The sequence below is a fragment of the Ursus maritimus genome, unplaced genomic scaffold (assembly GCF_017311325.1).
Source record: "Ursus maritimus isolate PB19 unplaced genomic scaffold, ASM1731132v1 scaffold_7, whole genome shotgun sequence".
NCBI classification, from domain to species: Eukaryota; Metazoa; Chordata; class Mammalia; order Carnivora; family Ursidae; genus Ursus; species Ursus maritimus.
The window spans coordinates 62,108,082-62,132,972 of NW_024426885.1; the positions used below are offsets into that span (position 1 = coordinate 62,108,082).

The 24,891-nt window shown below is 34.9% G+C and overlaps 1 protein-coding gene across 2 annotated transcripts in view; it reads right to left on the bottom strand.

Moving 5' to 3' along the window:
• CABCOCO1 (ciliary associated calcium binding coiled-coil 1) overlaps positions 1-24,891 on the bottom strand; it is a 111,133-nt gene that overhangs the window by 52,730 nt on the left and 33,512 nt on the right. For both annotated transcript variants that reach the window (XM_040624344.1, XM_040624342.1), the window contains exon 5: positions 24,426-24,498. In XM_040624344.1, the coding sequence (XP_040480278.1) occupies positions 24,426-24,498 (73 nt within the window). The remainder of the gene's footprint in view (positions 1-24,425; positions 24,499-24,891) is intronic.

Below are 24,891 nucleotides of genomic sequence, written 5' to 3' on the forward strand. Positions count from 1 at the left end.
TTTCAGGTCTTACCTTCAAATCTTTAATCTATTTTGAGTTTATCTTTGTGTATGCTGTAAGATAGTGGTTGAGTTTCATTCTTTTGTATGTGGCTGCTCCATTTTCCCAACACCATTCATTGAAGAGAATATTCCCCATTGTATATTCTTGGCTTTGTCATAAATTAATTGACCATATATGTGTGGGTTTATTTCTGAGCTCTCTATTCTGTTCCTCTGATCTATATGCTTGTTTTTATGTCAATAGCATAATGTTTTAATTACTATAGTTTGTAATATATTTTGAAATCAGGGCATGTGATGCTACCAGCTTTGTTCTTTCTCAGTATTTCTTTGGCTATTTGGGGTCTTTTGTGGTTCCATAAAACTTTTAGGAGCATTTGTTCTATTTCTATGAAAAATGCCTTTGGAATTTTGATAGGGATTGCATTGAATCTGTAAGATTGCTTTGGGTAGTATGGACATTTTAACAACATTGATAATTTCAAATCATGAGCAAGGACTATCTTTCTAATTATCTGTCTTTTTAAATTTTTTTCATTAATATCCTGTGGTTTTCAATATATAGGTCTTTTGCCTTCTTAGTTAAATTTATTCCTAGTCATTTTATTCTTTTTCATGCAATTATAAATTGGAGTGTTTTGTTAATTTCTCTCTGTGTTATTAGTGTGTAGAAACAATAGGTTTTTGTATATTTGACATTCTATCTTGCAACTTTGTTGAGTTTTTTAGGTCTTACAATTTTTTGATGGACTATTTAGGATTTTCTATATATAATTCCCTGTCTACATTTACTATATAGCTACCTTTCCAGTGAGATATATTCTTTTCTATGTTTTCTTATTACCAATTAGTGTCTTTTCCTTTCAGCTCATAGAAGTCCCTTTAACATTTCTTTTAAGCCAGTTTAGTGGTGATGAACTTCTTAGCTTTTGCTTGTCTGGAATATTCTTTATCTCTCTTTCAATTCTGAATGATAAGTTTGTCACATGAAATATTCTTGATTGGAAGTTTTTTCTTTCAGCAGGCTGAATATATCATGCCACTCTCTTCTGGCCTACAAAGTTTCTGGTCAAAAATCTGCTCATTATCTTAAAGGGGTTGCCTTGTAGGTAGCAAGTTATTTTATTCTCTTCTTGTCTTTAACAGTTTAATTATCACATGTCTTGGTGTTGGTCTTTTTAGGTTCATCTTATTTGGAACTTTCTGGGCTTCCTGGATTGGATATCTGTTTCCTTCTCTAGGTTAGGAAAGTTTTCAGCCATTATTTCTTCAAATGATATTTCTGCTCCTTTCTCTCTATCTTTTCCTCCTGGGAACTCTATGAAGCTAAGGTTAGTCTTCTGATGTTCTATAAGTCCCTTAAGTGATCTTTACTTTTTTTTCATTGTTTTGCTGCTCTGGCTGAGTTCCACTGCCTTCTCTTCCATTTGACTGATCTTTTCTTCTGCTTTATCTAGTCTGAAGTTGAATTCCTCTAGTGTATTTTTTGTTTGTTTCGTTGGTGGGTTGGCTATCGTGCTTTTCAGCTCTGTGACTTCTACTTGGTACTTTCTTATATTTTCCATCTCTTTGTTGATGTTCTCATTGTGCTCATTCATTCTTTCCCCCACTTCAGTGAGCATCTTTATGGCCATTATTTTTGAACTCTTTATCAGGTAAATTTCTTATCTCTATTTCACTAAGGTTTTTTCCTAAAGGTTTATGCTGTTCTTTCATTTGAAACATACTCCTCTGTTTCTTCCTTTTGCTTGACTCTTTTGGCTTCTGCATGAAATAACCAGGTTTCCCAGTCTTGAAGAAGTGCCCATATGTGGGAGATGATCCTTATCACTCAACTCTGCCTTAGTTCTTTGCTGTGTCTCAAACCTTTGTGCTTGTCCAAGCAACCTATTATATTTCTAATATTTCCCAGTAGTTGAGGATGTATGTGCTAAGAACTGTCACTGTCCCTAAGGAGAGAATCTCAGTTTACTGTATTTTCAGGGAGTATTAGCAGCATCACAACTGCTTTTAGGATCCAAACTATTCAACAGAAACTTAGGATTTCTCTAATTAACTCTAAGAGCTCCTTAAAAAGGCTATCATAATGAAATCTTTATCACTATCTCTCTCTATCTATGTCTACACACATACAAACACCCGCACACACACACACACACACACAGATTCAGTATCTAAAGCCTCCAGTCACAATGATGTATCAGGAACTGGAAATCTATGGCATAGAACAAAAGTTTTCCATTGACTACATACAAAAATCTCACTGGAAATTTCTTTTAAAATAGTAAGTAGGTAAGTTTCTTCTTTTTCTTTGGCAAATTAATGCATTATATTTTTAAATCATTCTGTCTTCAAGTTAACAAAATTTAAATTTACAAGTTATGTAAAATGCTTATTTTATGAAGTCACTCATGCTTTAACATGTCCTTCATCCTTTAATTCATTTTATAATTTTGAAATGGCAAGTGCAGCTTATGTTACCACAAACATTCCCTTTAATCTGAAAAATGTGATTTCTGAAAAGCCACTCAACACAAATAAGGCTCTAAGTAAAGCTTCCTTTTCTAAATCAGTTTAAATTACTTATATTTTAGATAGTGATGCCGTGCGAGAGCCCTACAGAAAAATGAGTGAAATAGCACTGAGTTTTGTCAATTATGTATGGTTTTTTATTTTTTGTTTTCTATTTGAAGGGAAGAAAGGCAGGTCAGTAGTGATTTAAATGACTTTTTTTTTTTTAAAGTCCTTTCTCTTTTTGTCTTTTGTTTTTAGTGGTTTAGTAATTCTTGGAGTCCCTTGTAGTATGTAAAATGAATTTGTGTAAAGGCACTGATTTTTTGTGTTTGTGAATTTGTGTAAAGACACTATGAATTTACTGTTAAAATTTAACTGAGTTTTTATGGCTATGGCAGAAAGTTAATAAAATAATCCAAACATTGTAGCCATATTTTAATCAAAGGTGACTATCTTAAACTGACTTAATTCCAAATGTCTGGACTTATTTTAACTTAATGGTTCTATGTCTAAGCAATAATTTAATTTTAAGCTTTTTGTTTATTCCAAGTAAAGTCAAACAATATGTACATTTGTTAGGAATAATCTTTGGGCAACACTTGAGTTGATGTATCCCATTAGAAATGATTTGGGAAGCTTCTTTTGAGTAACCTATCTAAACTGTCTCTTCTTATGATTTGTGTAAATAAAAGGGAAAAAATTAACTATATATCCTTTCTATTCAAAATTAATTGTTGAATGTTAAATGTTTTCCACATCTATCCATTTTGGACTTACTGAAATAAGTTTCAGAAGTGGGGCCTCTTCCAAATTCTTAGAGCATTTGAACCATAAAAGGCTTAAAAATATTTTGCTATCCCATGGGCAGTAATCTGATATTTAGGATTTTTCTTTAAAGGAATGAATGGTGTATAAGCTTTAAAATTAGAACTTCATGTGTGATCCATCATAGACAGTATTATTTCAGTGCTTATAATGTGCCAGGCACTTGAGATACAAAGGAGGAAGAGAAAGGGAAATAAAATTTATGAAGTATTCCCTATTTTCCAGATACTTTAATGGTTATATAATTTATTTTATTTTTAGACTTATTAATTTGAGAGAGAGTGAGCAAGCATGGGGTGGGGACAGGCAGAGGGAAAGAGAATCTCAAGCAGACTCCCTGCTGAGCATGGAGCTAGATGCAGGGCTCTGTCTCATGACCCTGAGATCATGACCTGAGCTGAAATCAAGAGTCAGACACTCAACCAACTGAACCACCCAGGTGCCCCTATAATTTATTTTGTATAGCACTTCCATAAGGGTACAAAGCTTTCCCAATTTCAAAGATGAGGAAACTAAGGCTCAGTAAGGTTAAGTAGTTTGTTCATGATTATAAAGGCAGCAGATGGAAATGGAATTTAAAGAAACAGAGGAACGGAAAGGAACGTAAATCATAAGCTGACCACTTCCATTTCATTATCAAAATAATACATTTATTCGTTCATTCAATTGCTCACACAGTTGGCCTTTGATGTTGTGTCTAGGTGTTGACTCTGGGGTTACAAAATGATATAAGAGACATGGATCCCAAACTTAAGGGGTTTGCACTATAGCAGGTGGTACTAGGTTGCAAGTGCTATGAGAAGGAAATGCCCAAGGTGTTGGAGCCCAGAAGATGGCAAACTTAATTAATTGAGTTGCTGCTCTCTATTTTGCTTATCCTCACAACTACGAGACGCAGCTGTTATTCCCCTCATTTTGTGGATGAAGAAATTGAGCTTCATAGAGATTAAGAGTATTGTCAATGACAACCCAACTACTAAGTGACTTACTTTGGACCAAGCTCATGTATCACCTTTTGTTTTCACCTTCTGCCAAACCTGAAATAGGACTCAGTGAGTTTTTTTGTATCAATTATGCAGAGTACATTCATTAAAGTGTTAGTGACCAGTGTAGATTTTATGGGAGATTTTTTTAAAACGGAATTTCACTGTAGCATTCTTCTCTCACTAATATTATTAAAAATTCATTTAGTCGTTAAGAAAGTATAAATGTGTCACAGGAATGGTAAATGTGATCTACATTCCACACATGGTTCCCAGCATCTCACTCTCCTGCTCAAAGTCAGCCGACAGAGAACAGCCACCACGGGGTGACTAGTGATGGTACTGACTTCCTCACCAACGTGTTTCTTAATGCCTTGATGAAAGGAGTGTGTCTTGTGGACCCACCCAGGGATGATGGTTAGCAAGTGGCTAAACAGGTTATACATTATTTCCTCTTCCTGAGCTATCTAAGTCCTCCCTTTACATTACAGCAAGGGCAACTCTGGCACATCATCCAATTGACTGTAGGCCACCACTGAGTTCCATCTTTAGTTAGCCAGCCTAGCAGACTAATAAAGCCACTTCTGGGTACTCGAGCTACACTGTCAAGTCCTGAATCCTGAGTAAGTGCACCCTCATCAATACATTCATTCTCCTCAACGTCTATTTTCTCATCTTTTGTTCTTTGGTGTTGCCTTCCCACTTCTCCCTACTCCTGTCCAGTAAATTATCTGGATACCACATACATACGTGATCAACCCAGTTCAGAATTCCATGAAGGCTAATTTCTGAGGCCAATCCTATTGTCAATTACTATACGGTCAGGCTTCTACAAATAAACAGGTCACTGGCCCTGAGGAGGGCTTAATAACGGGACTATTGACAAAGATGCAGACTGGTTTGGGAGAAACTAACAAGGATGTTTCAGCACTCTATCTGTTCTTGTCCTTGGGCCTAATGGGGAAGGGGATGGAACAGTTTCCAGAATACAGACAGAAGGGCTGTATAGACATGACCTACAGAAGGAACCTTATCCTTCTGTAGAGGACATACCCAATATGCAGTGACCCAATTGGGGGGGAGCTGAGAGGAAAACCAGTTCAGCCTCTCTCCTCCCACTTAGGGCCCGCCTCCCCCACTGGCCCAGCTAGAAGTCAAAGGCTAAAGGAGCCTACTGATAATTTCCAGAAATGTTGGCCTTCTGAAGCACAGGATAGGGTAGAAAAAGGGAGAGTGGCTCTTGGAGGGGCAAAAAAAATCTATCCAAAAAATAAGCCAAATATTTAATGTAGGCTTATCTATGTTATTTAAAATGTATTTAGGAAACAGCTACGTTCAGTTATAATTGTTTTTACCTAGTATCTAATTATGTTGAATAGGTGACTGCACTCATTTTGTGAAAATGAAACAATTCCATATTCAGAACTTCAGTCAAAGAGTTTATCTTAAGGAACATTTCAAAAAATTTACATTTATATCAGAGTAGGCTCATTTGCATTTAATGATCACATTACTCCAAAACATTCATTACTTAACAAAAAATAATTAAGTACTTTCCCTTCTCTTTTCTCAATGTTGGTTGTAACTAAATATACAGTAACAGTGTCCATTTTTATAAACTATTTATAAGCTGAGTATATATATTTGGTTAGCAGTATTTATTATATCAAAAAGAATATCATGGGGATGTTTTGTAGAAAGCATAAAGAAATCAAGAAAACTATAAAAGTGATTAATAATTTAAAACAAAATTTTTGTATTATTATTTATATCTTATTTTTTTAGAGTACATATTTGAAAGGTAGTAAAGTTAAACTATGTCCTATTTGTTAGTATTTCAATTGTTTTAAACTTTTATAGGTAATCAATATTATGACATGCTACTTAGCTTGAAACTGGTCTGAACAATCTCTTTCATTCATGGTTTTACTTGGTGCCCCTAGAGATTAAATCAAAGCCTTTGCAGAGAAAGTCTGGAACAGCAATGAGCCTGTGGACATTAGTCCTCAGGTTTCATATCTTTAAAATGTGGTTAAGTTGGAACCCATCTCCTATGGTGAAGATTACCTATGTTGATACCTGAAGTGCTTAGAACGTTCCTGGCATCCTGTTATCCTACATCTCCACCCAAAGTTAATTAGCTCGGAGGAGCTTTCTGTGATTCGCTATGCCCCAGATTAGAGAAAGCTTTCTAATACAGGTCTTTACGGTAATCTGTATTTTTCCTTCACAGTATTTGGCTTATAATTACATGCCTGTGGGTTCATTAAATCACTGTCCATTTCTCTTGCCTGACTATATAGCATTATGAATAACTATGTTTGTTTTGCTAACCCATGTCACAAACTGATAGTGAAAAAAGTATCTGGAAACAAACTAAGAGAACTTAGTATGGCAGGCATACCACAAGTGTTTAATAATTATCTCGATTATTACAGGTGGCAATAGACACAAATCTGAAAATTTCTAGAACTGGAAATGCATTTACAAGACAGTGATCTTGAACCTACAATTGTTCCTCAGGGTAAAGTACACATTGAGCTTTGCGTATGTGGAACTTAAACGCGCACTATCCCTGGTTCCTGAAGCCAAAGAGTGTACTGAGTCCAATACCTGCTTGGCTCAGGTACCGGGTGAGCTTGTATAGTTACCAGTAGTAAGCCTGGCTTATGAAAGGCTTAGTTTCAAACACTTAAACACTTCTTTCTATAATTTTTGTCTGAACCAATTTTCTTATATTATTTTTCAAATGAATGATTTTTGTTTGCACAAATCAGGAGAAATTGAAATTTGCTTCATACTATGAAGAGATATTTATTAAGCACCTATTATGTGCAATCCAGTTTGGGATATGAGCCATTCATGGTGGAGAATTTGATTTGTTACAATTCTAGGAGGCCTTCTGAGAGTGAAGAGCCATCAGGGTAGGCCGAGCAAGTTGTGCAAGAGCAGCCTGACAGAGGGGAGGAGAAAAAGAAAAGAAGATGAAGTGAGCACTGCAGGGTGACTGAAATAGGGAGTAAGAAATAGGGGGTAAAAGAGAGAGATTTCAGCTATTGCTATAAATGGGAAATATATTACTTATCTGTTGCTATGTAAATTCCCCAAATGTGTGGCTCAAAAAAATATTTAAAGTCAACCATTCTGTGGGTCAGGATCTGCTGCTGACTCAGCTGGATGGTTCTGGCTCAGGGGCTCTCACCAATCAGACTGTTGATAAAGGCTGTAATCATCTCACCTTGGGAAGGATCTTCTTCCTATGTCACTCATATGGCTATTGGCAGGCCTTAGGTCCTTGCCAAGTGGGCCTCTCCCGAAGCTTCCTGAGTGTCCTTATGACACAGCAATTGGCTTATACCAGCGCAAATGATTCAAGAGACAAATAGCAAGAAAGTGCAAGCAAACGTTATGGTAATCACAAGATGGAAGCCACAGGTTTTTTAGCCTAATTTTAGAAGTGACATCCCATCAGTTCTGCCATATTCTATTCTCTAAAAGAAAGTCACTAAATCCGGCCTGCATTAAAGAAAGAGAAATTAAGCTCCACCTCCTGAATGGAGAAGAGTTAAGGAACTTGTGCACATATATTTAAGAATGACAGAGGAAACAAGAAGGGACAGGGAAATATCCAGATGCGGTACCTTATACATAATGTTTGGGCTGACCTTTTTTAATGAAAGCTTACAATATAAAGTAAGATTAACTATTTCCCTCCAGCTCCTAGGAATCAACTGTGTTTGTGTATCTGTACATGTGTATATGGGTGTGTGTGTATGTGTGTGTTTCAAAAGGCAGGGGCAGGCCTGAGAGGAACCCCCCTATAGTCAGGTGACATACAAACTAACACTGTGAGGCTCAATGCCTTAAATCCCAACAGCTGTCAGTAGGAAGGGAGGATTCAGCATGGCTTATGGAAGTCAGGAATGGCTTCATAGAAGACACATGAGTAGCTTCAAATTGTAAATATTAATATGTGATAGATGTTTACATATTTTGCTTTTTATTGAAGAAAAGATAATACAAGTTAGATTTCTTGCTGTTTAAATGGAGCAAAAATATCTGTTCATTTGTTAGTTGTATGTGTCTTTTCCCATCTAAAATTCTTAATCTCTTTAGTTGAAAGGCCCTAATTCTTTAAGTTACTGAGTATTGAATAAGGACTGAAAAACATTCTCCGAATAATGATAATTTCGTTCTTCTTTTGAGAGAGACAGAAAAAGAAAGACAGACAGACAGAAAGAGAGAGAGAGAGAGAGAGACTCCACCCACAAACATTGGCAGGATTCTGTGTGTACCAGCAGGCATGCAAATCCTGAAATAAGGGAAAGTAGGTTGCTGTTCCCATCTAAATTCTTATTAGTCCAAAAGCCATGCTTTGGGAGCTATGAAACTCTATATTCATCAGTTAAACTTGCCACGTTTGCTATGGTCATTAGTGTTTCAAGCAAACAAAAGAAATAAGAAATTAAAAAAAAAAAAAAACAAGCCACCACCAACCAACAAAAAACACTCTACCTCACCTACCCTTATATTATTTCCTTGATTAAGCACAGAGCTAGTTTGCCACAGAAAACTTTGGGGTTTTTATCCTCTTTACTCCTATAGTGTCAATGGTGCTGATGCAGCTGCATAATTTGCATAGAAAGTTGCTTGATTCTGCAGTCAGAATACCAATAAGGTGGTCTCTTTCTAAGCATGTTTATTCTCTCTTGATTGACTCTTCACTTGCATGCTTTTCTGCACAATGCACACTTACTTGCATATTCCCAGCCATCTGTCAAACACTTACCAAGACTTAAGTCTGGCCTCGTAATCAAACTTGAATGCTATGGAAACTCTGGTATATGTAGGGCCCAATAGTATAGAACTGTGACCAAAATCTCTCTCTTAAAGAAAATAATCAATAAAAATATGTTATTTTACATACAACCTTGGTTGACTTCATTTGATTACAGAAATTTATAACAGTTAAGTCTGCATTCACCAAGATAGAGCTAGCTATCCATTTATAACAAATGACTTCCTAGTTATAAACAACTGTAGTTCTCTATCCACACCAACTACAGCAGTCCAGCGTGATTTCCAGCCTGTAGAAAGGAATATGTTTTGTCATTCTATTAGTTATGCTACCTAGAGTGAGACTGGCTCATCATAAATTTTGGACTTGACTAACGAGAACAACATTTGGAAGTATACTCAAGGGAAGAACAGGGCAAAATCGTTTAAATTGGAGCTGTACTAGAAAATCCTAGAAAAATCTGGGATGGATGGCCCACACACTTATAGATGATCTGACTTAATCTCCCATCTGAAGCTTTATACTAGTTTACAAAATACCTTTCCACCAAAATCATGTAGCTGAGTCAGAATATACTCAATGAAGATATAATTTTTGTCTCTCAATTCACTCAATAAAAGTTAGTATGTGGCTTTTGTTTGCCAGGACCTGTGCTAAGTGTTGCTATTATCAAAATGTGGAAGGCATAAGCCCCTGCCTTCCCACATCTTATCCCTTCCATTTTTGGATCTGTCTATTATTTAGAGAGTGATTGCATCTACCTAGTCAAAATCTTCTTTCAGAATAGCCAGTCACTTGTCTTTGGTCTGCCATCTGGGAGTTATACAGACAAGACAAATCTCTTTTTGATCTTGCCAGAACTTTAGATCTGAAGGTAGTTATTATATCTTCTCTGAACTTTCTCTTCTTCAGAGTCAGTCCTCTGGTCGTGGAAAATCCAGGTTATTTTTCTCTGAACACATTGTGATTTGTATGCTCCTTTTCACATGTGGGCTCTGAACATTATATAATCTATTTTAGACATGTCTGGACACCTTAGAGAAGAATGAGAAGATCACTTTTTCTTTAAACCAGAAGCTAGGACTACTAATGGATTCTGCTGAGTATGTAATCACAGAATAGAGACATATTGATTTTCCTTAGACTCCGTTCATCCTGCCACTTCTTGCCATCTGTTGGCCAGATAGTATCTTAAAGAATAGAGTAAACCCCTGTAGCTAGTGTCCTTGTTTTCCAGGTCTTGTTGTGATCGCTGTGGACGTTTTGGTGATTTATATAACTCATGAATAATAAGATGCTCATCCTCGAGTAACAATTAAATCTTCATTTGCAATAGAACCTTTTGCTTTAGGGAAAAAGAACACTGCCTAATCACATAAACATGAAATGCATCTCTGCAAAATAAAGCAGACATTTTCATAATGTTATGCAATCTTTTAAAGTTAAATAAGCAAGAAAAAAAGAAATAATGCTGAATAAGGAAAACAAAAGGAAATGAGATAAAACTTATATAGTTTCAGTCTTTACTCTGGAAAAACAGCTATATGCTGTAATACATGCTGACTGAAAAAAATCTCAGGACATACAGACAAGTATAAAGGGAAAGCAGAGATTATGTGGTATACTGTCAACATCAAATGACTATAGCTAATGATTTGATGTCTGTCCTTCAGGGCCTATTCTCTATGACTGTATGCATATATATGGATATAAAATTATAAACTGCAATCACAATAAACACATTTAGTAGTCTGGTTTTTTTTTTTTTTACTTAACATACTGTGAATAATTTTCCATTACAAACACAATGCTATGTGAGTACTCTTAGTAATGACAGCATTCTAGTATATGGAGGCACCACACATTTTAAAAACTGCTTTCTAATGATAGACATTTAGGTACTTCACAGTTTGGGTTTTATATCTTTTTTCTACTGTATACAAATAAATGCATCCATAGTTCTGCCCATCGTCTGATTACCTCTTTGGGATAAACTCAATCTCAAATTGTTGGCTCAAAGGTAAACACATTTTAAAGTTGGATGTATCTTGCCAAACTGCTCTCTGGAGAGTTTACCATTTTACACTCCTCCTGTCAGTATATGAGAGTGTCAGAGCTCACCACACTCTCACAAGACAGTTTGTTACCATTGTAGATTTTTGAAAACTGATCATTTTAGTTCAATTTGTATTTCTTTGAGTACTAGTGTGAAAATCTTTATATATGTTCATTGGCTTTTTATATATCTTCTCTTCTAAATATGCTTTGTTAATTTTTCCATTAGTGTGGTCACCTTTTTGTCATTGATTTATAAGAAATTACATGTAATATTAAGAGTATTATATCTTTCTGTCATTCGTAGTGTAAATTTTATTTTTTTAGAGTTTGTTCGATTTCTGTTTGTGGTATTCCCCTCCCCTAAAATAGAAGCTATACATTTTGATGTGGTCAATATATTAATGGCTTTTGGTGTCTTAGAGTCTCAATTTATAATGAGCATTCCTATTATACAACAAACAATCCCAAGGTGATCCATATAAAGCAGAATCTTCATAATTAAAAATGAGTATTGTAAGCATATTTCTTCTATATCGACTTTTAAATTTCTGGTAATGGGTTTAATGACTGATATTTAAAAGGGTTGATTCAGATTTTTTAAATTACACACTAAAATAATATTCTCCAAATGTTTTGGGTTTAGTCAATGAAATAAAATATTCCTTCTTTTACATTAATTGATTCAGTAAACAATTATCACACACTAGGTGAATGTATATAGTTCCTATACTGAGAAAAACAAGAGAGAAAATAATGTCAGTTGCCCTGATCTACAGAGATATGTAATGAGTTCCCAAGATGTAGCACTACCTATGGAAGGCATTTAATGAGGAAATACGAAAGTAATGTTAAAGAGAGTACTCTTCCCTCCTTCCCTTCCTTCTGCCCATTCTACTTTCCCTCCCTCTCTTTCTCTTTTCTTCCTTTCTTTTTCTATCTTTGATTCCTTAAGAAAAGTGTCCTCAAACTGAGCTGTAAGGGAATAATAGCTTTGGATTAGCAGAAGAGAGGTTGGGGAGCATTTCAGGTGGTAGGAAGAGTTTACTTCATGGCAGCAGTAAGTAGGAAACCTGTAATTATGAAAAGACCAATCAGAAAACTGGTCACAGAGGAGCTGAGATTAATGCTAGAGGGCCAACTGATGAAAAGACTTGAGTGACAGGTTCAAGAGTTTAGGCGCCATGTGATCTGTGATGGAAACCATCTTTAAATTATGCTCTGCCATTTATCAATTATTTTACTGAAGACAGATCCCTGAATTTCTCTTAAAAGATTTATATTTAGGGAGGGATGATTATTTTTCTGTGCTTCGGAGAAAAAGGACTGGAGTGAAGTTTGATAAATTGTATACCCAAACGTCAACCATTTTCTTTAAATGATAGATTCTAAAGTCAGTCACACATGCCAGGTAGAGCAGATAGAGTTATTTTAACACAACAATTTCTGATTGATTTTCTTTAGCAACACCCAATGTGAGTAGGTCAAACTACAAATTATGTCTTGTATGATTTTCCCTTCCAGCAGTTTGCTAATAGGATCATCCAACAAGAAAAAAAAAAAAAAGGCTTTTTCAAGATTAAAAATATCATCTGGTTAAGTTTAGATTATTTTGATAGGTACATCTCAAGGGTAAACTGAATAGAAAAAAGATATCTTTACAGCTACGCTTCAGTTGCCTTTCCCCTTTTCAAAATATGATCAGACAGGCAATGTTGTTTTTGCTGCCTTTTTTTTTTTCCTTAAAAGGGTGAGTGTTTACATAAGTCTCATATTTTGTTTATTCAGGACACCGTAACTTTATAGTTCAAACAAAGAAAATAAAATTTATGTTCCTATCTGGTTATTTTTTCCCACAAAGCTAACAATTTTTAAGTACAGTGTCATTAACACCCATAGTCTGTGTGGGTTTTGAAATACGGAAGAAAAAAGTGTTTATTTTGTTTTTGCTTTAGGAATAAGTGCTCAGAACATGAAATTATATACAATTGACATTCACTGATTTTAGAGAGGTCTGAATTTTCTACATTTGCTGACGTTAAGTGGTATTATCTTAGGTTATGAAAGGCTGCCAAAACATGACTCTAGGCAAGGTAACCACTTAGGTATATTTATCATTCTCTTTAAATATCTTTCTAAGTATACCATATTTATAATAATCAGATTCTACTACAGTACCACTTGTGAAAACAGGGCCTCCACTAGCAGCTGTAGTTGTACAATGCACCAGTCCATTGATCACATAGACGACAATGTGAAAGGTGCCTCCTGGAGTTGGACAGAGGGGGTCTATGTGAAGATGTCCACGTTATAAAGTACAATTCTGAAATATATCAAGTATGCTAGCTTAAGCAGCCAAAAATAAAACTATATCTATTTATTACATTTTGTAAATTAGAGAACTATCAAAGCAATCTTATGAGGTTTTTATATTCAAACACAAATACGTATGTATGTGTTTAAATATATGTGCGTGTGTGTGTGTGTGTGTGCGTGTGTGTGTGTGTATATATATATATATAACCTTTGAAAGTACAAATGATCCAAGATTTGATGTGTTGTCACTTTGGTAAAATTAAAATGAATAAATATTTTTAAAATGTACTATGCATACATAATTCATGATATCAATTTTATTTTCTTAGGAAAAATTTGGGATGCTATAGCACAACACCAGATTTTTACTCTATAAATGACTTTTCAGCTAAACCTAATTTATACTTAAAATGTGGCAGCAACACACTTGCAAAGTATTTAATTTTATGGATTGAGAGTTCACCTATTTTTCCTATTCAGTCTTTTATTTTGTAAACACCCAGATGATCTCTCTCTGTCAATATATTAGTATGGAAACATGTTTTTATGCCTGCACTTAATTTACAAAATGTGCCTCAATATTTCTTGGGAATGCACTAGGGAGCTCTACAACCATATTAGCATTGGCTGTTGTCAGCGTTCCAGTTGGCCATTCTAATAGGTGTGTAGTGGTACCCCATCGTTGTTTTAATTTGCATTTCCCTGATGAAATATGATGTGGAGCATCTTTTCATATGCTTATTTGCCATCTGTATATCTTCTTTGGTGTGGTCTGTTAAGATCTTTGGACCATTTTATAATCAGATTGTTTGTTCTCTTATTGTTGAGTTTTAAGAGTTCTTTGTATATTCTGGATCAAATGTATTTTTTTGCGAATATTTACTCCAGTCCGTGGCTTATCTTCACATTCTCATGATACTGACTTCCCCAGAGCAGAAGTTTTTTATTTTAATGAAGTCCAGCTAAATCAATTATTTCTTTCATGAATTGTGCCTTAATGTTGTATTTTAACGTCATCGCCATACCCAAGATCATCTAGGTTTTCTCCTACATCATCTTCTAGGAGTTTTATAGTTGTGTTTTACATTTAGATCTGTGATCCATTTGAGTTAATTTTTGTAGAAGGTATAAGTTCTGTGTCTAGATTCATTTCTTTGCGTGTGGATATCAAGTTCTTCCAGCACCATTTGTTCAAAAAGTTATCTTTGTTCCATTGTATTGCTTTTCTCCTTTGTCAAAGATCAATTGAATATATTTATAAAGGTCTATTTCTGTGTTCTCTATTCTATTCTATTAATCTATTTGTCCATTCTTTACCAGTACCACACTGTCTTGATTACTTTAGCTTTATGTAAGTCTTGAAGTCAGGTAGTGTCAGTTCTCCAACTTTGTTCTTCTTCAACATTGTATTGGCTATTCTGGGCCTTTTGCCTCTCCATATAAACTTTAAAATGAGTTTTTTGATTTTCATAAGATAATTTTTTGGGACTTTGATTGTGAATGCATTTAATCTATACATCACATTGGGAAGAACTGACAGCATAACAATATTGAGTCTTCCTATCCATGATCATGGACTGTATCTCTCCATTTATTTAGTTCTTGATTTTATTCATCAGAGTTTTGAAGTTCTCCTCATACAAATGTTGTACTTATTTATTTAAACTTATACCTAAGTATTTCAGGTTTTGGAGCTAATGTAAATGGTAAAGTGGCAAAAGAAACTACTGGATGTAGGCCTTTAGTAATGCAGTGGTAAGGCATGAGGGTAGAGAACATGCTCTATGGTTCTATGAAAACATATTGGTCTTTGGGGAGCCTGTGCCTCTGGACTGCAAACTTCACAAGAGTTTCTGCTTTTTTCTCCCTTCTTAGATGGGACAGGATGGCTAGAGTGGGCTGGAGTTGGGTGTTTCCATTTACGCAGCTTGATCAGATTGTGATAATACCTCAGCAGGTTAGGCTCTGGTTAACTCATTTCCCTTGAGTGCAGGTCTTGTTAAGAATAACTAAGTGGTCTGGCATATTTCAAAGTGGTTCTTTTTCCTCTCTCCCTGCCAGAAATACAATGGCATTTTTCTCAATATTTACTGTGGACTTCTGATCAAGCTCTGGGAGGTAAATCTCACAATGTAGTGGGGCCCCTCATGACTGGGCCCATTTGGAGTTTTTAACTCTCAAGAGTTGTTAGCACTGAGCCTCCAGCAATTCATCAACTGCATTTCAGGTTTTCTTACCCTGGCACTGGTTCCCATGGCAGTTTCTACTCATAAGTCTGTTACAAGAAGCCACAGTGACCTGAATTTGCCTGTCCATCTCCCCAATCTTGGGGGCAACCATTTGCCCTGTGTCCCTCCCTCTCATATATATCCAAGAAGAGTTGTTGATTTTCAGTCTCTTCAGCTTTTTAGTCTTTGTTAGGATCAAGTGGAGAATTCAAACTCCGTACGTGCAGATCTGGAAACCAGTACTAAGGTTTTTAGAGATTTTACTATTGTATGCTTAGATGTGAATTTTACTATATGGTATGTTTAGAGGTAAATCAAAGCTAAAGTGGTGTGAAGTTTATTATTTCTAGAAAATTAATTCTTCAAATGTTGTGTCTACCTTTTCATTGTGGAATTGACTTCAGTTGCTCTATGGCATGCCTTTTTCACTCTATCAGTATTCTCCTATACATTTTACTGTGTTTATTATGCTTTTGCATAGCCATGCTTCATCTTTGGTATTTTCTTTTGATTTACCTTCCAATTTACCAATTTTCTCTGTAGTCATTGCTACCTGTTGTTAAACACATCCATTTGGTTATTAATTTCAATTATTATATTTTCTAATTCCAGAATATCCATTTAGTATTTTTAATAGTTTCTAATTTTCTGCTGAAATTCACTATCTTGTATTTGACTTTCCAGAATATTTCTTATTTCTTAAGCATAATTATTTTATAGTGCATGACTAATAACTCCAGCATCTGAAATACTTATGGGTCTATTTCTATTTTTTGTGTGCCTCACAATTTTAGTGAGTGACAGACACTGGTTATAAAAAAAAACTGTTGAGTTTGTTTTACTCTACAGAGGAGGTTAATGGAACTACACATGGATACTCTTAAATCTACAAAAATCTGAGATAATTTGAAGCTGAAGTTCAGTTTATGACAGGGCTCATTTCTTCATGTATGGTCCTTTGGAGTCCCAACATGCAACTTGTCAGATTTACTGTTTCCTTCTCCTCTAGTTTTTGTTCTCCTAGTACCATGTGTCTACCAAACCATTTCCAAATGCAGACTCACTTCTTTGGCCTCCATTTTTTTTTTTTAACTTTTCTAGTTCCAATACTTTCAAACATTTAAGTCTTTAAAAAAAAGACTTGTCCAGATTTTCTAGTTGTTTTTAGGAGAAGTGTGGGGCCAAATTATAATTTCTCATTATGGGATATGTCTGCTGTTATAGGAAATAGATCTCTTAATAGGTTAGGCTCATTTTCAAGTTTGGGGTGAGGTAGAAATCTAACTTTTTAAATCAAACACATAGCACATTATCCTGACTGGTTTTAAATGCCACTTTTCTGAATACTTGTATATGTTACATACTAGAAACACACACATGAATTTAATTCTAAATTTTATATTGAAGGAAAAATAAACTATCATATCTGAACTATATAATCAACTGTATACTGATAATGGTGATGATGGTGATGATGATGATGATGATGATGATGATGATAATGACAAAGGAGGAGGAGGAAGAGGAGATGGGAGGAAGAGTAATGGAAGAGGAGGAAGAGGAAAAGGCATTGCCATATCAGATACCAAAACAGTCTGTAAAGCTACGGTAGTTAAAACAATATGGTATTCAGACAGGGATTGACAAACAGACTAGTGGGGTCATTGGTCAAAGAGGAGACAACTTGAGCATTAATAAGAATAGTAATTAAAATAGATCAAAATGCAACAAATGTGTGCTATTAAATCAAAGTCTATATTAGTTTCCTATTCATGCTATAGCAAATTACCACAAACTGAGTGGCTTAAAACAACACAGATTTATCTTACAGTTATGGATGTCAGAAGTTCTCAACTTAACATGTTGACAGGGCTGCATCCATCCTAGAGCCTGTCTAGGAGAATCTGTTTCTTGCCTTATCTATCCCCCTAGAGGCTACCTTAATTCCTTCGCTCCTGGTTTCTTCCTCCATTTTTAAGGCTAGTAACAGCATCTTTAAATTTCTCTCCCTGTCTCTGACTCTGACTCTCCTTTCTTCCTTTTTCTTTTATAAGGAACCTTATGATTACATTGAGCCCACTTAGATAATCCATGATAATCTCCCCATTTCAAATCCTTTAATTTAGTCACATCTGCAAAGCCCCTTTTGCCATGTAAGACTACACATTCAGAGGTTCCAGGAATTAGTATTCAAGCATCTTGAGCTGGGTGGGGGGAATCATTCAGTCTATCACAGTCACTTTTGGAGGATACTAAAAATCCAACTTATTGTTTTGAAAACTATTAAAGAAAGAAGAAGAATCTAGCAATTATCCTGTCTTTTCTATATAAACTGTACCTCAGTTTAACCAAATAATTAAAGGGTGGAAGTTTCTTTTTATAGAAGTATCCAGCTCATAAATGAAAAAAGAATGACGAAGTAGAATATCATCATTTTTAACCCTTAATGGAATAATAGATCTAAGTAATGGTGATCAGAGGTTGCTAACATCACAAAAAAGAAAACCAGACCTATTTGCCTCCTAATATAATTGTACAGAACCACCTATAAATTCTTCTTTCAAAGCATTTGAACTGAAATCCAGTCAGTCTTCCAACATTTAACTACCCATTCACTAGAAATATGGAAGATAGAGAAATGTTAAGAATAGCACAGGAACGCAATTGGCAAACTAGGCTGTGGAGAATTCTATAGGACAGAAGATGTGGATTTTTCAACAAAGAAATTATAAGGAAATAAAAAAATACAAATAGTGAACCTATAAATTTAAAATGACATAAGAATTTAATTGCAACATGGATATTTTATTTGGGTGCTACTTCAAACAAACATACAAACACATGGATACATAAATAAAACACAAATACAGGCAACTTATAAGATAATCAGGGGCTTTTAAACAATAGCTGTGTATGTGATGATATTGAAGAGTTACTTTAAATTCATTATATTTTAGAATCACATATTAAAATGCTTAACCATTATGGCCATAAGATCATAACTGTTGAATAGTTAGTCGGTAAATGAGGGTTAATATCCTATTCCTTCTACTTTGTATTTGATTGAAATGTTCGACAATAAAAATTTTAAAAAAATTACTTGGTAAATTGCCACAATAATCATGGCACTTTGTGATTATGCTGAGTTTACAGGTTAATTTGGAATGACATGATATCTTCATAAATTGAGTCTTCTCAACTGGGAGCATCTTTTACTTTCCATTTACTCAGAATTAAAAACAATTATCTTTACTAAAACGACTTAATTTTTTTGTATTACCCTTGCATGTTTTGGTCATTTGTAAAAATGTTATAGTTTTTATTATTATCGGAGTGATCCTTTTCTATTGGGTTGTTACTAATAAATAAGAAAATATTATATTCTAATTGATGGTTTCATATAATACCATCTGCAAACAATGAAAGCTTTGTGTCTTATTTTCAATATTTTTCTTTTTCTTCTACTTTTGACTTCTTTTTTGCTTTATTCCATTGGCTAGGAACTAAAAAGCAATGTTGGTAATAATAATCAGCTTTGTTGTATTCCTTATGGTTATTTTAATGTTTTCATTAAGATATTTTTAGAGAGTTTCTTATGTTGGTATATTGTCAGTTAGGAATATAGTTATATATTACTGATAAACTGAAGTTTTTTTCAAGTGAAAAATGGGTGTCTAATTTTATCAAATACTTTATATTGTATCTATTGAGATGGTCACTTGGTTTTTCTCCCCATAAGCTGATAATGTACTGAGTTGCATTAACAGATATCCCACAGTTAAACCAACCTTCCACATATGGAATAAATCCTATTTGAACATTCAATCTTCTGCTATATTTCACTTCCTAATATTTTATTTAAGATTGTTGCATCTATTTTCATACCTGAGATTGCCCATAACTTTGTGTTATTCTTTTTCACTTTTGGTTATAATTCATTATCAATTCATAGAATAAGTTGAAAGCATTCTCAGAATTATACTAACTTCAAAGAATGAGTTGAAAGCTCACGAACTCCTTCTATCCTCTATCATAATTTTTATATAAAAGGGAATTATCTACTTTAGAAATGTTGGTGAAACTAGCCTGTAAAATCTTCTAGGTCTGAAGCCATTTTTACGTTTGGACTTTTCAATGTCTTATGTAATTATCATTCTGTTAAGATTTTCTAAATCCCCTCAAGTAAATATTGGTAATTTACAGTTCCAACTATGGTTTTTTCTAGATTTTCAAACCTATCAACATAAAATTATACCTGATACTTTATTGAAAGTTTTCAAATCTTATTTTAAATTTCCAGGATCTCTATTAGTTCCTTTTTCAAGAATACACTAAACTTTCAAACTTTGTTGAGAATATTAATCATACTTAAATCTTCTACCATTTGCTCTATCAACTCTGTTCCTCAGCTCTTCTTTGATTTGTTAATAGAGTTTCATGTCTATCTGTGATTTTATTTTACTCAACTGCTTGGTGTTTTTGGACTGCCAGCTTATCTTTACATTAGATGGTCTTGTTTTACTTGCCTGGAGATGTTTGTTTGCTGAAGTTTGTCGCCAGAGACTATAGGAGAGGGGCAAATAATAGTGGCAGTTAGATGTGCCAGTACCTTATACTCAGGGTATATTCGTCATTTCTCCTGGAAACTTCAGAACTGCTCTCCTCTTTGGTGTCAATGTCCATACTAGCTTCTTTAGTTTAGGAGCAAATACTATGGAGTCCCTGTGCTCTGCACAAGCAGCAGAGGGTGAAGGGGCTGAATAGTGTAGTTGCTCTGTAAGCAGTCCCCTACATGCTTTTTTCCTTCTAAAACTTTCTCCCCTTTCCTTATCAGTCACGGATGTCTACAGAAAGTTCATTAACTCGGTTGCATCTTCTTTGTATGTATGAGGCTGTGGTTTCATCTAAACAGCAATCTATAATTTTACATGTTATAAAATCTTTTATCCATAGCATTATAGACTTTTGAAATTTTTGGCCTCTCGTGGAATTTGGGATGGAAGAGTCATACATGCCCGCTTAGTTCACTCTTTTGGTAAAGTCATTCTTCCCTTTTGCAAAGGCTCTTTCTGTTTCTTTGGGGGATCTATTCATCCACTGTCACCCATTCAAAATGGCTTACTTGGATCTTCTAGTAGCATTACTCCACTCCTCTGGCCATGGTGATTAATAGAGAGTGGACACGTAGCACAAGCCTAGCCAATAATGTTAACAATGTGAGGAGGAATGTCCCTTTCTCCTGGAGTTACTAAACTGCAGCTCCCTCTGTCATGTCTCCCACCAGCGGGAGGAAGGACTGTGCAGCAGAAGGCAATGAGACCAAAACAAAAGGAATCAGAGGAAAGAGATTAAAAAGGTCTAAGAGAGATGAGAATTGGATATATCCTTGCATATGCACATTCACATGTTCACATTGTTTGACTAGTTAGAGCCAGTTAACCTTAGTCCAGCTCACTTTCTATTTACCAGTTGGTGATCAAGTAATATACCCTTCCTTTTTTTTTTTTTTTTAATTGCTTGAACTATTTTGAGTAGGATTTCTTTCATGACACTAAAAAAAAAAAAAATTACAGTACACTGCCTAACTCATTCACAACCTTTGGATTTCCGCTTAGATTTCACTTGTTCTTAGAAACCTCTATAATCCTTAACTCTACAGGTTAGATATTCCTCTTTGTCTTCTATTTGTTCTCATAGGATCACAACATTTTGGGTCCTTCACTATAATTAATTTTTTTAAAAAGATTTTATTTATTTATTTGACAGAGAGAAAGCAAGCCAATGAGAGAGGGAACACAAGCAGGGGTAGTGGGAGGAGAAGAAGCAAGCTCCCAGCAGAAGAGCCTGATGGGTGCTGGATCCCAGGGATCCAGGATCACACCCTGAGCTGAAGGCAGATGCTTAACGACGGAGCCACCCAGGTGACCCACTATAATTAATTATTTAATCAACTTTCTCCTCTCATTAGACAGTTAACTCCTTGAGGAAAAGAATTGTTGCTTATCATTGTGTGTCCCTGGAAATTAACAAACCCTTCAAGGTAATAGGGACCTGGTAACATATGTTGAATGAATAAATAAGTAATTTTATAGCTATATCATCTCACTTTAATAGATGCCTGGTGGTAGACACCTGACTAGAGCCATGACTTCGGGTATCTGCTATGAGTTTGATCATCACCATTGCTAATATCTTATGGTGTTCTTTGTGTGCAATTATTAAGTGTTTCGTGTAGTTTTTAGGTAACAAAAACAAAGAACATAGCAGTTTCCAGGTTTCTTTCTGGGTGCGGCCTTAGGCCAAGGAAGATACATATCCCCAAAGGAGAATCTGATTCCCTTACAATTCTTGTGTTAGAGGATCTGTGGGCTAATTGCATTGTCAAAACAAGACATGGAGAGTTCCTGGCTTAAGTGACTAAAAAGGAGTCTTCATCTCTGTATTTATTTAGTTAGTTTCCATTTTATTTATTTATTTATTTATGTATATTTAAATTTTAGTTAACACAGTGCAATGTTGGTTTCAGGAGTAGAATTCAGTGACTCATCTCTTTAAATCGTGAGTGAAACTCATATACTTCATCCTCTCTAGTGGCTACAACTATGGAAATTTGCTGCTTTCATTCTGTCATTCTCCTAGCTTATTCTGGTTGTTTACTGCCTTTCAACATATACAATCTGTGAACCACTGAATGAACTGCATGTTAAAACCCAAGAGAAGTATGAGTATGGTTTATTTATGTTCTTTTCTTAACAGAAGTTAACATTTAGTAATTATCCTTGGAGGGAATTTATGTGCTTTGTTATAATCGCCGATCCACAATTAGGAAAGAAACTAAATTTTGTCAGTGTTCTTTAATTTGCATGCTAGCCTGAGAGTTAAATTTGGAACATTTATGCAATTGTTGTGTGGACCTTACTTGGTTCCAGAGAACTGAGGTCAGCATGAATAATCACATTAGCGGGGCAGACCTCTGCCTCCTCTATAAAGGTTGTTAATTAAAAAACATATTTGCACCAAGGGTTATCACACACTTCCACAATGCCATTAAATATTGTAGTATAATACTTGCTTTGGTTAATCCTTTAAAATACCATGAGTGGTCTAATTCTTGAAGACCCAATATCCCTTCATTAAAGATTTTTTTATAGCTCTGGTCAGCTTGGAGAAAATACAAAAGACAAAGGAAAATAAAGGCGCCAATCCCAGTCTACTTTCTCCATTTTATCTTTCCATAAGCATAAATGTCACCTAAATATATCCTTACACCAAAGAAGAAAGGCATGATTGTGCCACTAACAAAGGGAAAAGGGAGTTCTTTATGAAATTTTTTCTTGATGATTCTAAATATCTGCTTATGCTGTTGAAGCCATTATCATTTCCCCAAAGTTTTGCTGAATAGATGAGATAGGGTTGTATTCCAAACCGATCATTATTGCAACACTGTGCCCTACATGATGTAATTCTCCAATGGAAATGTTTTCAGTAAAACTTTGTCAAGAGACACCTAATTTAAGACATAGTATGATGAGATCACAAAGAAGAAATTTTAAGGAAAGTCAAAGGCAAAAAGGGCTCCTTGTTTTCCTTCAATTCACTTAAAAGGCCAGCATTAGAACAAGTACCCACATGGAGGATGAGTAACAGTGACTGAGGTGTTTATGAAGTAAGTGCTTTATAAACTCCAGAATAACAACACTCTGGCAGACAGAACGGTTGGCACATTCCACCTGGTGCTTAATATCAAGAAAATTATAAAGATCACATAAATATCACTTATGTACTGTTTATTTGTGACCATGGCCACTCCTACGTCTGATACTTCTGGGCAACGTAGCCTCCTCCAGTAGTTGAGAACTTAAGGAGCACTTTTTATGGAATCTTTACCCTCCTTAAGATGTTTTCTTGCCCAGGATTAATTTATTGCAATTATGAATACGTAAAGCTGTTCTAAAGTATCTTCAAGTACATCATTTTTCATAGAAATGCTATTGTATTCAATGTCACGGAATCACTTATGTATTAATTGAGGGCCACTCTGGGGCATTATACTCTGTGCTTTGGTAGAAAAACAGCGCCTCATCCTTGCCGTCAAGGAAATTACAGTTGAATTGTGTTGACTATATTAATCCACGAAAAATAATTAGAAAACCATATAGCATAGTGCATATTTATGTGCTTATTGGTGTAGTAAGAGTAACCAGTATTCAGCAGAAAGAGATCAACTAGAATAAAATAATAGAATGTGATTAAAGACTTTGTCTAAACCCTTCCTTTGAGATGCAATGCAATTAAGGAAGATTTGCTCCAGTGAGGAAGTGGGATTTGAATTAGACCTTAAAAAATGAGTAGATTGAAAAAAAATGTGAAATTAGAAGAGATTTAACTGAATTAATTTATCTCACTTTTCCCAATTTTCTTTGTATGAAGACATACATAACCCATTCAATTTTGCTTTGTCAAATAATCCATAAATACATAAAGTATATGTGATTAACAATGCTTTTAATGCCGCAAGACAGCTTATTTTCTTAATCCAAAGCTCACTTTATGTAATTATTCTTTTTGCAAACTACTAGTTGGTGATATTAACACTTGAGTAATCCTGACAAGAAGTTGCTTTAAGCAGTTAAAGATCCAGATGCTGATCAGCATGCATTAAGTGATTCAGCTTAATTGGTTCCATCTAGATAAATTACTTACCTCAGTTCCTATCACAATTTCTTCCCTGGTAGAATAGAATAGAAACTCATATAGCTTGTAGTGTTGAAATAAGCTGAAATACAAAATAAATTTGCAAGTTTATTTTAGGAAAGAAAATAAATATGTGAGAGTATTTATTAAAGGAAGGTTGTTCATAGTGACCAAGCAAAAGGCATTAAACACTAATATGGAGTTAGCTACATCTTTTATTCCAAATGAATTGTCCAGAAATGGTGAGAAACCAATGATTTACTTTTTTGAGACCTTGACAGTATAACGCAGTACCTAATATAAGATCAGTAAATTAATCTGTGATGAATGGATAGATTTGGGATAAGGGAGCAATTAGATTGCATCTTGACTTTTCTTGGTTGACAACCAAATAATGCACTGTCCTTAAATAACACCAAATTTCACATTATTTTTTATGTTCTGCTTCAGACTAGAGTCAATTTCCTCGGGACTG